A 16,317-nucleotide genomic window follows, 5' to 3' on the forward strand; every position below is an offset into this window, starting at 1 on the left:
CAAACTGGTAGCTCAACTGGTTAGAGTCTGGTGCTGATGACGCCAAGGTTGCAGGTTCGATCCCTGCATGGGACAGCGGCATGTTTCCTGCGTGGCAGAGGGTTGGATGACATGGTTCTCAAGATCCTTTTCAATTCTACCGTTCTGTGATTCTATGAAAAGCTGAAAGACCGGCCCATGGCGCATTCGTTCGGCAAAGCAACAAGTGACGTTGGTCTCTCTCGTTTACTTGTTGTCGATTGACGGCGATGTTTTAACTAGCCAGAGCTATGATTTTATTCATTTAAAATATTGCTATGGAAAGACCCTGAGAGTTAAAAAAATAAATAAAAAGACATGGAGCTTCAGCTTCACAATCTGTCCTTCCAGTGAGCACTCAGGGCTGATTTCCTTCAGAATGGATAGGTTTGATCTTCTTGCAGTCCATGGGACTCTCAAGAGTCTCCTCCAGCACCAGAATTCAAAAGCATCAATTCTTCGGCAATCAGCCTTCTTTATGGTCCAGCTTTCACTTCCATACATTGCTACTGGGAAAACCATAGCTTTTACTATACGGACCTTTGTTGGCAGGGTGATGTCTCTGCTTTTTAAGATGCTGCCTAGGTTTGCCATTGCTTTTCTCCCAAGAAGCAGGTGTCTTTTAATTTCGTGGCTGCTGTCACCATCTGCAGTGATCATGGAGCCCAAGAAAGGAAAATCTGTCACTGCCTCATAGCAATAAAAAAACATCAGAACAACAGAAATAATGACATTATCCAAATCATAGTTCTTCTTATGTGCTTTGCTGCTTTATTGGCATCCTCTTTCCTTCTGCTCTTCCCCTGTTGATTTCCTCCTGACTGCCTCACCTTCTCCTTCTCCCCTGTTCACAGAGCCCGTCTTACACAGCCCGTCGCTACAAACACACTCCCCATCCGTCGAGCCACAGCCTCAGCGAGGAAGGAACTCACTCACCACTCCTCAGTCCTGAGATGGCCAGCAGCGAATGGACAGAGCTGGAGGCAGCCATCGAGAAGATCGTCAACATCTTCTTCACGCATGCGGGCCGTGAGGGCAAGAAGGGGACTCTGACGGCTGGGGAGTTCAAGGAACTTGTTCACGAGCAGCTCCCGAACCTCATGAAGGTAGGGGGGAAACGACACAAATTATAGGGCGCAAGACCAGGAGGATGGGGGATGCTTTTATTTTAAAATCAGGATAAGCAGGGCTAGGCCGAAAGCATTTTGCTGAAGGAAAAGTTGGAGACCCACTGCCTCTCATTGCACGTCCAGAAGCTCTGCAGGGAATAGTTTTCTGCCTGAGGGCGACATTCCATTCTAAGCAGCCTTCCAGGGCCATGTTGCAGTGGTGGGCAGGGACCAGAGGCAACAGTTAGTGGAGTAACTAGTGCGGATTTTACCTTCACGGAGTAAACTGGTTCCTGCAGTCACTCGCACCTCCCTTCACGAATCCTCCATCCAAGCAAGCAAGAGGCATTATTAGAGTCGGGATGGTGTCCCGTGCAGGTCAGCAATAAATCACACGGCGTCAGTGAAGTTAGGGAAACAAGATCTGCTCAGGAGGCTAGGCCTAGCGAGCACAGGAACTCGTGCCCCCTATGAGGCAGCTGAGGGGACTGAAGTTGCCTACAGTTGCCTAAGTCTGCTTCTCCCCTACCAATCTGAGACTCAGTCAACGTGCCTGTCTTTGCTACTCCCTCTTCACATCTCACCTGGTCCTGGAAGACCAGCAGGGAGGGAAACTGGCCACAGCAGGGGGGGAGGCTCCCTGGCTTCTTCAGCAGCCTGTCTCCTCTCTGCTGCTTGCCCCCTCCCTCCTCTCCAGCCTCTGCTTCTGCCTCTTATTCTGAACTGCTCTCTGCCACAGCCTCTTCCTGCTCACTATGGCGGTTCGTAATTTTTAATTTTTTTTTGTAAATGCCCGCTCCAAAGGTCTTATCTTACTACACTAGGGATTATATAGTTATATCTGAAATTTCATGCATATCGGTTAATATCCTGACCCTCCTCCATGAAAATAGTTGTTTACTTGGCTGTTTTCCTATGTTGTGAAGGCTGAAATTTCAATTCAGTGGAGCAGGGACAATATATTAACTGATATACATGAAATTTCAGTTATAGCTATATAATCCCTAGTGTAGTAAGATAAGACCTTTGGAGCAGGCATGTACAAAAAAAAGTTTTTTATGAACCGCCCTACTGCTCACTAAGGGACGCGGGTGGCACTGTGGTCTAAACCACAGAGCCTAGGACTTGCCGATCAGAAGGTCGGCAGTTCGAATCCCCATGACAGGGTGAGCTCCTGTTGCTCTGTCCCTGCTCCTGCCAACCTAGCAGTTCGAAAGCACATCAAAGTGCAAGTAGACAAATAGGTACTGCTCCGGCGGTAAGGTAAACGGCGTTTCCATGCGCTGCTCTGGTTCACCAGAAGTGGCTTAGTCATGCTGGTCACATGACCCGGAAGCTGTACGCCAGCTCCCTTGGCCAGTTAAGCGAGATGAGCGCCGCAACCCCAGAGTCGGTCATGACTTGACCTAATGGTCGGGGGTCCCTTTACCTTTACTGCTCACTGAACCCTGTTGCATCTTCTGCTTCCGACACATCCTTCTCCCAGTCTTCTCCTTCTGACCACCCACCACCAGCCATCTTCCCTTGCGGGTTCTCCAGCTGCTGCCTACCACCTCTCCTCTGCATCCAGCCAGTCTCTAACAGCTGAGAGAGAACCCTGCCTGAAACCCCAGAGGACAGTTGCCGGTCAGTGTTGGAAATACTGTGCCAGACAAACCAATGGTCTGATTCTGGCAAGAGGGGAGGGATTCACTCGTGTGCTACATTCCAGTAGGTAAGGTGAAGGATTGCAAAAGTTTTGAGGAGCTGGCAGCTGCAGCAGCTGCAATGTCTAAGGACAGGGGACGTACTGTATTTGATTCCTGTCGCAGTTTAAGGAGAACCTAAGTCATGTTTTCAGAATCAGTGACTTAAATGCAGCCAGCCTTCAAAATTCACCCTTCTCTGAATCTTGCAATGCATTCTCTAGCACAGCCTTTTACACCAAGATGTGTATGAATGCGTCTCTTAGTGAAAATGAGATAGAAAAATGCATTGTGTTCAGGAAAATTGCTTTGCAAAGATGTTTTGTGTGTGTGTGTGTTAGGCAAAATTGCATAGAAAAATGTGTGCTCTGCAAAAATGTGAGTATTAGGCAACGTTGCGTACAGTGGTACCTCAGGTTACATACACTTCAGGTTACATACGCTTCAGGTTACAGATTCCGCTAACCCAGAAATATTACCTCAGGTTAAGAACTTTGCTTCAGGATGAGTACAGAAATTGTGCTCCAACGGCAGCAGGAGGCCCCATTAGCTAAAGTGGTGCTTCAGGTTAAGAACAGTTTCAGGTTAAGAACGGACCTCCGGAATGAATTAAGTACTTAACCCGAGGTACCACTGTACATGCATGTGTCCATTGGGAGAAATGTGCATTAAAACGCTGATGGATTTTCATGAGGCCTTGATTCGTGTCCCTTTTAAAAGCGAGCCTACTTGAGAGCAGCCACTGTGCTCAGAGTAGACCCACTGGAAATAATGGACCTATGTTAGTCCAGTTCATTAAAGTCAACGGGGAACTTTTCTGAGTGGGACGAAGATTGGGAGCAACCCCACTGAGCGTAAGTTAGTCACATCCATTAATTTCAGTAGGTCTACTCTGAGTAATGACTAATGCTTGGCTCCACCTGTACTAGCTGCTCAAAGAACTGTGATACTGCTTTAACAGTCATGGCTGCCTCCATAGGATCCTGTTAAAGGTGATGTTAGGAGACCCCACCCTGCGCTATGATTCCCAGCACCCTTAAACTGTGGTTCCCAAGATTCTTTGGAGGAAACTGCCATGACTTTTAAAAGTGGTATAAATGTGATTTTAATTGACGGTTTGGATATGACCCCTGCTGCCTTTGATTTTCTTTTCTTCTTTTTTATATATAAATTTTATTAGTATTTTCCACACAACAACAACAACATGAAAAATATCAAAAAATAACAGTACACAAAACACTAAAACCGACATTCAAAACAAACAAACAAAACAAACCCATATCCTACAAGTTAATAATATAAACACTAAAAAGAAAAACAAACATTGACTTCCCTTTAATTATCTACATTAAGCCATGGGGTTATGGTCCCGGCTGTGTACACTATACATTTAAGGCACCCCCACAAAATAAAAAAGGATCCTAGGAGCTGTAGTTTGTTAAATTGAGAGATTTTAGGAGACCTTAAGACAGCTACAATTCCCAGTGCCTCTAACAAACTGTTGTATACTTCCCAGGATTATTTAAGGAGGGGGAAAGCCACGACTGCTAAAGTGGTATAAAAATGCTATAGATATATGGGATTCTTATTCCTACCCAGAGTAAACCCATAGAAATTAATCAACATGACTAACCTAGTCTGCCAAGAAAGAGCAACACCATGCATGTAGAAAACTAGTTCTTCAGGGAATAAATTTCAGCTAGACCACCTTCTACCTGACTTGCTAGATTTCTGTGTGCAAGGAATTCCTTTCCTCTCTCACTCTGTGTGCGTGTAGCTTTCAGACCACCCCCTCACTTGCTGCTTGCGGGAAGTTGGGCCAGACTCAGTGTCATCCATGGGGAGACGCAAACATGAGACACCTGCTGCCGCGATGACCAGATCTTGCAGGAGCAAATTCCTGAAGTTAATTATGCATAGTTATGGAGATGTGTTTCCTTTTGTTGGTTCTGAACCGAGGGCTGCCAATCAATTTTCTTGGATGACTCTGAGCTCTAGGAGTACGATGAGAGAGAGAGAGAGAATTCTCCTCAGACTGTCTTCTCCATACCTTACATAATTTTTACAAGCGGGTTCCTGTGACAAAACGTCACAGTGCCTTTGCTGCCCCAGCTATCCATGACTTTTCCTTTTTTTAAAATAATAATAATGCATTTTTATTAATTTTAACATACAAATTATAAAATGTACCACACAAATTATTACAAATACGCTTTTTTTGGACTTCCATCAGCACCTCCGATGATCTTCTGTCTTAACCTCTTTTTATGCATTACTTAATTTTATATTGTCTTTACCTCTCTTAACTTATCATCTCCCATTTTCCATTTTTACAATATTTCCAACAATACTCTTCACAGAACTTCTTTCAAACCTGCAAACATTGTCTGATCATCACAAATACTTTTCATATAGTTCGTAAATTTACTCCAGTCTTCGGTAAAATTCTGGTCCCGCCGGTTTCGGATCCTTCCTGTTAATTTGTCTAATTCCTGTTAACTTGTCTAATTAAAAAATCAGACCTATCCTGACTTTTCCTTTCCTTTCCTCCTTTTCTGAAGGACGTCGGCGACCTCGACGAGAAGATGAGGAGCCTGGATGTCAACAACGACGAGGAGCTGAAATTCGGAGAGTACTGGAGGCTGATTGGGGAGCTGGCCAAGGATATCAAGAGGGAGAAAGTGGGGAGAAAGAAGTGAAAGTCGTGGCACGGGTGGGTGGCCGTGGCTCGTGCGAGAGAGAGAGTTGGGTGGGTGGGACCAAGGCACCTTGATTCTGAGTGCTTGCAGGAGGAGGAAGATAACAGGAAATATCAACCCGTCAGTCAACAGGCTGCAGCAATTCAAATAAAAGCATTTGCTCTGAGATACTGTTGTTTGTTGCTTGCTTGGTGGCAAGGTAATAATAATAATAATAATAATAATAATAATAATAATAATAATAATAATAATTAAAAAAAAAACACCAAATGTCACACATTAAAAACTTCCCTGAACAGAGCTGCCTTCAGATGTCTTTTAAATGTCAGGTAGTTGTTACGGTCTTCAAATAAAAACATCTTGGAGGTCCCGGGCCACAGAGAGGTTAGGCCGGCCTCAACCAGAGCCAGGGCTTTTTCGGCTGTGGCTCCAATCTGGTGGAACGCTCTGTCACAAGAGACTAGGGCCCTGCGGGACTTGACATCTTTCCGCAGGGCCTGCAAGACAGAGCTGTTCCACCAGGCCTTTGGCCAGGGCACAGCCTGACTCCCTCCTTCGGCAATCTTCACGGAGCTCTGGCCCAATGGTTGCCATTGGTTTGAGTTGAATTAATTTTATAATGAATGATTTTAGAGTGTTGTGTTGTGTTGTGTTGTGTTGTGTTGTGTTGTACTGTTGTACTGTTTTATTGTTGTTAGCCACCCTGAGCCCGGCTTCGGCTGCGGAGGGCGGGATATAAATAAAATGTATTATTATTATTATTATTATTATCTCTTTGACACCTGATAGGAGGGCGTTCCACAGGGCGGGCGCCACTACCGAGAAGGCCCTCTCCCTGGTTCCCTATAACCTCGCTTCTCGCAGTGAGGGAACTGCCGGAAGGCTCTCAGTGCTGGAGGGGGACTCAAAGCTGAGCTATAACCACAGCTAGGATCCAGGAGTCACAGCTAAGAATCAGTGAATGCTGCTATTGTCCCACAGAGAAGGGTTCCAGCTCAGCTGGTAGAATATCTGCCTTGCATGCCTGAAACCTTGGAGGGTCACTGCCAGTCCGTGCAGAAAATACCGAGCTAGGTGGACCACTGGTCTGACTCTGTTTAATGCAGATGCCCCCCCATCCTTATAACATGAAGCTGTTCTAAGTACTTCCAGGTCAGGAGGACCCAATGGGTGGCGCAGGTAGGTAGGTGGAGTCACTCTGGAAGCCAGGTATGGCCCAGTTCCCAGCCTTGGTTTCATCCTGGCAACTCTAGATAGGAATCTTGGCCAATCTCTCTCTCTCTCTCTCTCCCCCCCATTAACATTTTTAGCAAGGTTTATATACCACTTAATTCAAAAGAATATTTCTAAGCAGTTTGCACGAAGCAAAATGAAATGGACCATTGGGTAGCTCAGTCGGTTAGAGCCTAGTGCTGATAACACCAAGGCTGCAGGTTCAATCCCTGTTTGGGATAGCTGCATATTTCTGCATTGCAGGGGGTTGGACTAGATGATCCTCAGGGTCCCTTCCGTCCTAATAATAATAATAATAATAATAATAATAATAATAATAATAATAATAATTTATTTATACCCCGCCCATCTGGCTGGGTTTCCCCAGCCACTCTGGGCGGCTTCCAAAAGAATATTAAAATACTGTGATACATCAAACATTAAAAGCTTCCCTGAACAGGGCTGCCTTCAGATGTCTTCTAAAAGTCTGGTAGTTGTTTTTCTCTTTGACATCTGGTGGGAGGGCGTTCCACAGGGAGGGCGCCACTACCGAGAAGGCCCTCTGCCTGGTTCCCTGTAACTTGGCTTCTCACAGTGAGGGAACCGCCAGAAGGCCCTTGGTGCTGGACCTCAGTGTCCAGGTAGAACGATGGGGGTGGAGACGCTCCTTCAGGTATACTGGACGGAGGCCATTTAGGGCTTTAAAGGTCAGCACCAACACTTTGAATTGTGCTCGGAAACGTACTGGGAGCCAATGTAGGTCTTTCAAGACCGGTGTTATATGGTCTTGGCGGCCGCTCCCAGTCACCAGTCTGGCTGCTGCATTCTGGATTAGTTGTAGTTTCCGGGTCACCTTCAAAGGTAGCCCCACGTAGAGCGCATTGCAGTAGTCTAAGCGGGAGATAACCAGAGCATGCACCACTCTGGCGAGGCAGTCCGTGTACAATTCTACAACTCTATTCATTTAAATCATTGCTATGAAAAGTCCCTGGCAGTTAAGAAATAAAATATATAGCAATAAACAAAAAAAGAGATAAAGGACAGCAAATATAGTAACATTATCAAACGTAAGATAAAATCAATCATTTGAAAAATAAATATATATAATGAAATCACTTGGATGGCTTTAAAAGAGAATTAGAGAAATCAATGGAGTATCAATAGTAACAATGGAGTATCAATAGTATCAAAATGGCTACTAACCACAACAACTATGTTCTCCCTTCACTGCTGGAGGTATCATGTCTTTAAATACGAGTTGCTGGAAATCACAGGAGGGCAGAGGGCTTTCACATCCTCTTTGGGGCCATTGTGGGAACAGGGTGCTGGACTGGACTGGCCACTGGCCTGATCCAGCAAAGCTCTTCTTATGTCCATATGTTCTTATGATATTAATGGCCTCTCCACAACAGAGGGGAGTGGAGAGTGAATCTCAAGACCCAAGGAAGAGCAGGGCATGGAGGTTGAGAGTGGAGAGCTACTGCCACATCTCCTGTTGTATTGCTTCATTTAGGGAGCTTTTGTCCAGGTTGCAAAGTGGCAGCCCCAAGTTGGACAAGCGTTAGTGATAGGGAGGGGTAGCGCTGGGACCAGCTCACCCTAAAGAGCAGGCCCCACCATGAGGCAAAGTGAGGGGGCAATATGGGAGGCAGAGCATTCAGAGCCAGGCAGCTCCAGCACTTCTGATAGTGACAACAACATCTCCATCCCTTGGGAGCTCTCCCAGGTCCTGAAGAGCCTCCTCCTTGCCCCTAGTTAAAGACCTTGCTCCAAGACCACCTCTCTCCCTTAGGAGCTCTCCCAGGTCCTGAAGTGTATCCTCTCCAATCTTCCTCCCTAGAACAGGGATGGGGAACCTGCAGCCCTCCAGACATTGTTGGACTCCAAATCCCATCAGCCCCAGGCAGATAGGCCAATGGCCGGGGTGCTGGGAGTTTCATTAATAGCGTTTTTCTGATGCATACCGGGGTAGGCTTGGGGGTCGGGGTGGGGAAGAAAACGGAAGGGATAGGGTAGAGCATTGAGGGAGGAACACATACAGCCAAGATAAATCTACCACCCCCACCCCTTGACCAATGACATAATGATTCTGCAGATATACTGACTGGTGTCGGGAGAAAATGATCCCCTGGCATGATTGGGTTGGGGGGGGCCATTGGCAGGAAGATGCAAGGTGTCACACCCACTTTAAAACACACAGATGTAAACTTGTTTATGTATGCCACAACGGCAGCAAGGATACTTTTGGTCCAGAAATGGAAGCAGCAGGAACTTCCAACATTGGAAGAATGGCACACCAAGATGATAGAATACGTAGAATTGGCACAGCTGATGGGGAAGATCCGAAATCAACACGACTGTTTCAAAAGGACTGGAGCAAATTTATATTATATATGAAAGAACATTGTAAACATTTGAAAACGTCTGTAGGTTTGAGTTGAAATATTTTGTAATGCGAACATAGGGAACTGATTTACATTTAAGGAGGTGAAGTTTATTAAGAAGAAAAGAAGGTAAATAAGTGGATCTAGAAATGCTAAGATGTAAGTGATTATTTATGAAAGCCAGAAAGCGGGACGGTGGCAGGTCGATGCTCAGTGTGAGCAGTGGTTTTGGTTATGGAATTATGTAATGGAATGGGATTATGATAAAATGTAAATTCAATAAAAATTATTATAAAAAAGCAAAAAATTAAAACACAACTGCAAGAGATTAGGGGTGGCAGAGGGTGAGGAAGAATGAAGGACTAAGCAGATTGTCCTGGGTGCTAATGAGCAGGTGCCCCCCATAGCCTAAAATAAGAACCGACAATCACTTGCAGCAGCAACACTGGGAGTTGTAGTCTAACAATGCCTGGAGAGTCGCAGGCTCCTCAGTTGTGCCCTATAGCCTGCCACCCCAAACGAGATGCCTACATCCCACAGCTGTTGAAACTGTACGACAAAGACCCTAAGAACCCAGGAATCCGAATAGACTGTTCTTCTGGACTTCAGAAGAACCTGACTGCTGGTTCAAGTCAATGGCCCATCTAGTCCAGAACCCTGTTCTCACAAGGGTTAGCTGGATGCTTCTTGGGGAGCCTGCGAACAGGGCCTGAGTGCAACAGCAACTCTCGCCACTTGTAATTCCTAAAAACTGATGTTTAGAAGCACATTGCCTCTTTAGCATAGTCATTATGGCTCATTGACAGACTTCTCCATGAATTTGTCCCATCCTCTCTTAAAGCCGTCCAAGATGGTGGCCATCAATGTTTCCTCTTGAAGTGAGTCCTCTAGTTTAACTATTCACTGTGGGGGGGAAACTACTTTCCTCTGTCTGCCTGGAATCTTCCAACATTCAGCTTCATTGGACAGCCGCAAATTCTAGTGCTACAAGAAAGGGAGAAAAAACTTATCTCTGTCCACTTTCTCCATGCCTTGTATGATTTTATACATCTCAATCATGCTCCCTCTTCCTTGCTTGTGTTGGTGCTGACCTTTAAAGCCCTAAACAGCCTCGGTCCAGTATATCTGAAGGAGCGTCTCCACCCCCATCATTCAGCCTGGACACTGAGGTCCAGTGCCGAGGACCTTCTGGCGGTTCCCTCGCTGCAAGAAGCCAAGTTACAGGAAACCAGGCAGAGGGCCTTCTCGGTGGCGGCACCCACCCTGTGGAACGCCCTCCCACCAGATGTCAAAGATAAACAACTACCTGACATTTAGACGACATCTGAAGGCAGCCCTGTTCAGAGAAGTTTTGAATGTTTGATGCATTACTGTGTTTTAATATTTTGTTGAAAGCCACCCAGTGTGGCTGGGGAAGCCCAGCCAGATGGGTGGGGTATAAATAAATTAATAATAATAATAATAATAATAATAATAATAATAATAATAATAATTCTGGGCTAATTCTGCACCTCCTTGATCATTTTGCTTGCCCTTTCCTGACCTTTTCCCAACTCCGCAATTTCCTTTTGGAGGGAAGGCCACCAGAACTGTTCACTATCCTTTCTCCCACTCCATCGCATCTTGCCTGACCCTCAGGAGCACACCTGAGACAGGTAAGGTGGGAATCTGGCAGCCCCTTCCTCGAGGCTGCAGAGGTGGAGGAGGAGCCAGAAATCCATCAGCAACTTTTGCACCGATGAGAGTAAGATGTGTCTACCTTTGGAGGGGGGAAGGTGGAGCATCTGTTAAGACAGAGGACCAGCTCGACAGGTAAGAGAAACACGTTTGGCTTCAGGCCAGGGCTCGGTGCGAGAGAGCCCAGGAATGACAACCTGCTGTTCCTTCGGAGCCGGAAATGATTTCCAAGATGCGTATTGTATAAGGAGGCTGATTTCGGCAGGGCAAAGGAATGCGCTCCGGAATTTAACCCCCGAGGGTGTTGCTCCACCACAGGTGACCATGACAACAGGGGCGTCTCCTGAATCCACACGGCCTCTGATTCCAAGCTTTGTGTGGGCACAGAGGAGGCACCAGTGGCACTTGAATCGCAGGCTGCTCGTGCATGCAAATAAGCTTTGATCATATGGACAAAACCATCCTTCCCATCCTTTATCCACAGAAAAGGTTCACAGTATAGAAAATTCCCCCTGCGCTCATGGAGTTCTCCGATTCACAAGTGCCTTTCCTGCCCCTTATCCACATGGAAGCTTCCCTGTGTGCACACTGGGCTCCCACATTCCCAGGTGCCTCCAAGAAGCCCACACAAGATGGGGCTGAGAATAACCGTAACCCCTGCTTGCCTACCCGCTCCAAAACCAGCATCCATAAATTGAGTGCCTCTGAATTTAGAGGGCTCATAGAGCCATCATGATGAGTTGTAGTCATTGACAGACCCTCTCCTGAACCAATGATTTGTCTAATTTCAGCTGAGTTAGGGAATGGGCAAATCTATGTCATTTCCCCAGTTTTCCACATTTCCGCATCAGTCTGCATTGAAAGAAAAGCTCCACATGATAATTTATCAGCATTTTAGGGCAGATTTCTCCTAATACGCAGGGTTTGGTTTGGGTTTTTGTCTTGCGAAACAATTCTCCCTTCCGCAAGGCATTCCTTTATGCTCTTTTTACTCACGCATGCATTTCCCTGAAAACTTTATTATCTGTTTTTGAAGCTTGGCTGGGGAACCGCACTGCAAAAGTTAGAGAAGGAAGGATTTGAAGAATATGTTTTTGGTTCATGCACTCTTTCAGAAAGTTCAGGGTAGATTGTTAAAGGTAAAGGGACCCCTGACTATTAGGTCCAGTCGTGGCCGACTCTGGGGTTGCGGCGCTCATCTCGCTTTATTGGCCGAGGGAGCAGGCGTACAGCTTACGGGTTATGTGGCCAGCATGACTAAGTCACTTCTGGCGAACCAGAACAGCACACGGAAACGCAGCTTACCTTCCTGCCGGAGCGGTACCTATTTATCTACTTGTACTTTGACATGCTTTCAAACTGCTAGGTGGGCAGGAGCAGGGACCGAGCAACGGGAGCTCACCCCGTCGCGGGGATTCGAACCACCGACCTTCTGATCGGCAAGCCCTAGGCTCTGTGGTTTAACCCACAGTGCCATCAGGGTAGATAGGCTTGCTTTTAAAGGCAAACTGGATCCTAAGAACATAAGGAGAGCCTGCTGGATCAGGCCAATGTCCAATTAGTTCAGCATCCTGTCCAACTTGTGGAAAACTGGCAACTGGTATTCCGGAGTGGTAATGTCTCCGACCACGAAGGTCTATATTTTTAGGACCCACCTGATGTCTGTGATTATAATCTGCCTTAAACTGTTAACGTTGAGTTGTAACTGTTGTCGCCTGCCCTGGGACCTTAGGGTGTAAGGTGGGTAAATAAGACTGAGAATAATAATCCTGATTGGTTAACTCTCTTTAATTAAAGGCTCCTGTCTAGGGACTGTCAACGCAAACAGAGTGCTAGGTTTTATTACTGGGAAATGATTATACGTGGTTTATACAAATTCGCAACGTATATGTCTGTCAATGACTGTTAGGCGAACCAGGCCATATACCCAGAGGCAACCCTGTACACTCACAGCCGCGTCCGGGGAACCTGTTGCCCTCCAGTTGCGGCTGGACTCGAATTCGCAGCAGCCCCAGCAGTCAGCATGCTTGATAAGCAGGGGCTGGTGGGAGTTCAACAACATCTGGAGGCTGGATTCAGCAAGAGTGGTTCCTTACATCAAGGCAGTGGTTCCAAAATCAGCAATGCACACGAGGAAGGGATCTTTGGGCTAGGTTTCGAGGGGGGATGCTTAAGGGATGGGGTACAGACATCTGAAGGCGGCCCTGTTTAGGGAAGCTTTTAATGTTTGATGTATTACGGTATTTTAATATTTTTTTGGAAGCCGCCCAGAGTGGCTGGGGAAGCCCAGCCAGATGGGCGGGGTATAAATAAATTATTATTATTATTACACCCAAAACAGCCCAGTGAGGAGTCGACATGAAATGCAGACTGGCAGGCAGAGGGAGGGAGACCTGAATGGAATATCCTGGGAAGGGAATGGCTGGTTGAAGACAAGCACTTGGCGCTGTAACATCTTGATGCAATTTGGAGATCTCTAAGAGGGCGCTGTTGGGGAGGAATTGTTCCCTTTCATGGCTGGTGTACGAGCTTCTCAGGCATATTTTAAGGACCACCTGTGGCTCAGTCTCTGAGAGAATCCAGATGAGTGTTGCTTGTTGTCCCATGTGTTACAGCAGACTGACTGGCCTCTGCTAGAAGCTGGACACCTAGTGTTCCTGGTCCTATACTGTGGAACACACTTCCAGCAAAGATGCAGCAATAATAACACAGTGGTACCTTGGGTTACATACGCTTCAGGTTACAGACTCCGTTAACCCAGAAATAGTGCTTCAGGTTAAGAACTTTGCTTCAGGATGAGAACAGAAATCATGCTCCGGCAGCGCGGCGGCAGCAGGAGGCCCCATTAGCTAAAGTGGTGCTTCAGGTTAAGAACAGTTTCAGGCTAAGAACGGACCTCCAGAACGAATTAAGTACTTAACCCAAGGTACCACTGTAATAATAATAATAATAATAATAATAATAATAATAATAATAATTTATTATTTGTACCCCACCCATCTGGCTGGGTTTCCCCAGCCACTCTGGGGGGCTTCCAACAAAGATTAAAATACATTAAAATGTCACACATTAAAAACTTCCCTGAACAGGGCTGCCTTCAGATGTCTTCTAAATGTCAGGTTTATCTCTTTGACATCTGATGGGAGGGCCTTCCACAGGGCAGGCGCCACTACCGAGAAGGCCCTCTGCCTGGTTCCCTGTAGCATCCTCGTTTTTGCTCACTGGGGAAATATGGTTTACACCAATCCTGGCCTGACTGCACCAGCTGCCGATTCATTTCTGGGCGCAATTGAAAGTGCTGGTTTTGACCTATAAACCCTTAGACTGCTCAGGACTGCAATACTTCTAGCACCACCTCTCTCCACATGAGACCTGGACCCTGAGATCATCTTCTGAGGCCCTTCTTCTTGTGCCTCCTCCTATGTATTTGGGGTTTATTGTCTGCCTGTCTGTTGTTTGTAAGTCACTTTGAGTTAAAAGGTAAAGGTAAAGGGACCCCTGACCATTAGGTCCAGTCGTGACCGACTCTGGGGTTGCGGCGCTCATCTCGCTTTATTGGCCGAGGGAGCCAGCGTACAGCTTCCGGGTCATGTGGCCAGCATGACTAAGCTGCTTCTGGCGAACCAGAGCAGCACATGGAAACGCCGTTTACCTTCCCACTGGAGCGGTACCTATTTATCTACTTGCACTTTGATGTGCTTTCGAACTGCTAGGTTGGCAGGCGCAGGGACCGAGTAACGGGAGCTCACCCTGTCACGGGGATTCGAACTGCCGACCTTCTGATTGGCAAGTCCTAGGCTCTGTGGTTTAACCCACAGCGCCACCCGCGTCCCTTTGAGTTACCTTGGGCAAAATAAAGCAATTAATTCAATCAGTGGTTTTTCCCCCCTTTTTTAAAAAAAATGTTTAGGGGCACTCTCATTTTGGCTCAAGTAAACCACCATTTTATAGTTCAAATCGGGGGAAATAAATACCATCAATGGGCAAAAGTACAAAGAACATGCATTGCCTCATATTACACAGCTTGACAGCTCACAGTGATTTTCCTACTCATATTGAAATACTGCCCCTCAATGAGGCCAAACTTTCATCAGCAAAACACCACACATCCGCATTCCACACTGCTTCACACATTAAACGCTCGCTTCCGTCTGAGACTCAGGAAATGCCATGAGAGGAAATGAGGACGCCATCAGGGGTAGCGACGGAACTGACGATTCACCGTGCTAGCGAAGAAACTAAAAATGTTTAAAATTTTAGATTCATGAAATGTTTAGGGGTATGCGTACCCCTGTGTCCCCCCAGAAAAAGCACTGAATTTTTATTATTATTATTATTATTATTATTATTATTATTATTATTATTAGACTGTCAGACACTCCTTGAAGTATGTCTTTCTATGTCCACAGGCCAATGCAGCTATATAAATTGATGAGCCGATACAGATGGAATAATCTATCAATTTCAGTCTCTCTCTCGGGTCGCTGGGAAAAGAGACAACTCTGGAAATTATAGCTCTGTGAAAGAATGGAGGGGGTCTCCCTGTCAGCTCTCAGCACCCTTAACAAATGACAGCTTCCAGGATACTTTAGGGGAAGCCATGACTGCTTAATGTGTTAGTCTACTGCTTTAGATGCACAGGGAAGATGGGGCCTGATTCTCATTTTCCAGTTCTCCACATTTCCACATCAGTTTGCAAATTCTTTTCTTAAAATAACATGAAAATTCACCAGCATTTTAATGCAAATTTTGCCTAATTTGCAAGACAAGTTTTTTGCAAGCTACCCCCCCCAAACATAATGCATTTTCATACATTCTTTTAATAAAAGTATGCATTTTCCAACGTGCAAACTTTACCCAGCGTATACATTTGCATACCTACAACTTGGTTGAAGAACTGCATTGCAAAATTCAGGGCAGTTCGGATTTCGAAGGATGGCTGAGTTTCGCTTTGTGTTTTACTTCAGGAAGTGCAAACGAGAGCAGCTGGCCTTTGAATGGAAACTGAATTGGATTTTGCCTCTGTCCCTATTTGACCGGTCACTTTTATGATTATTTGTATTATACTTCATGGTGGTTGCTTCGTTTGCATTGTTATGACTGTTTATTAAATTTATTCACTGCTTTTTGTTTGCCACAGCAATTTTACACTAACATTTATATCCCACCTTTCCTACTCAAGGGTGGCTTACATACCATATTTTTCCGTGTATAAGATCCCCCCTGTGTATAAGTTGATCCCTATCTTTTTTAACCCAAATAAAGAAATCAATAATTATTGACCTGTTGAGGGTTTTTTAAAGTTTTGGGGGGGAGGTCGCCCACTGCCAATCTCTCACCCACCTGCCCAATTGTTGCCCCTGATCACCTGCCCCCCCTGCATTCACAATCTGTGAATAAGATGGCCCCCATTTTTTGCCTAACAAATTTAAGCAAAAAACATTGTCTTATACATGGAAAAATAAGGCAGTCCTCCTCCTCACTGTTTTCACCTCACAATAACCTGGTGAGGTAGTTTAAGTTGAGTAAAAAC

The 16,317-nt window shown here is 45.9% G+C and overlaps 2 protein-coding genes across 2 annotated transcripts in view; both read left to right on the forward strand.

The window, feature by feature from the left end:
* LOC310751904 (protein S100-A4-like) overlaps nt 1-16,317 on the forward strand; it is a 196,358-nt gene that overhangs the window by 91,671 nt on the left and 88,370 nt on the right. The gene's annotated exons all lie outside the window — the stretch shown is intronic.
* S100A13 (S100 calcium binding protein A13) lies at nt 971-5,677 on the forward strand. Its single transcript, XM_083591671.1, has 2 exons — nt 971-1,124; nt 5,374-5,677. Exons 1-2 carry the CDS (start codon nt 972-974, stop codon nt 5,509-5,511), a joined length of 291 nt encoding a protein of 96 aa, XP_083447797.1. The 5' UTR covers nt 971; the 3' UTR covers nt 5,512-5,677.

The sequence above is a fragment of the Podarcis filfolensis genome, assembly GCF_964270895.1.
Source record: "Podarcis filfolensis genome assembly, chromosome: 16".
NCBI classification, from domain to species: domain Eukaryota; kingdom Metazoa; phylum Chordata; class Lepidosauria; order Squamata; family Lacertidae; genus Podarcis; species Podarcis filfolensis.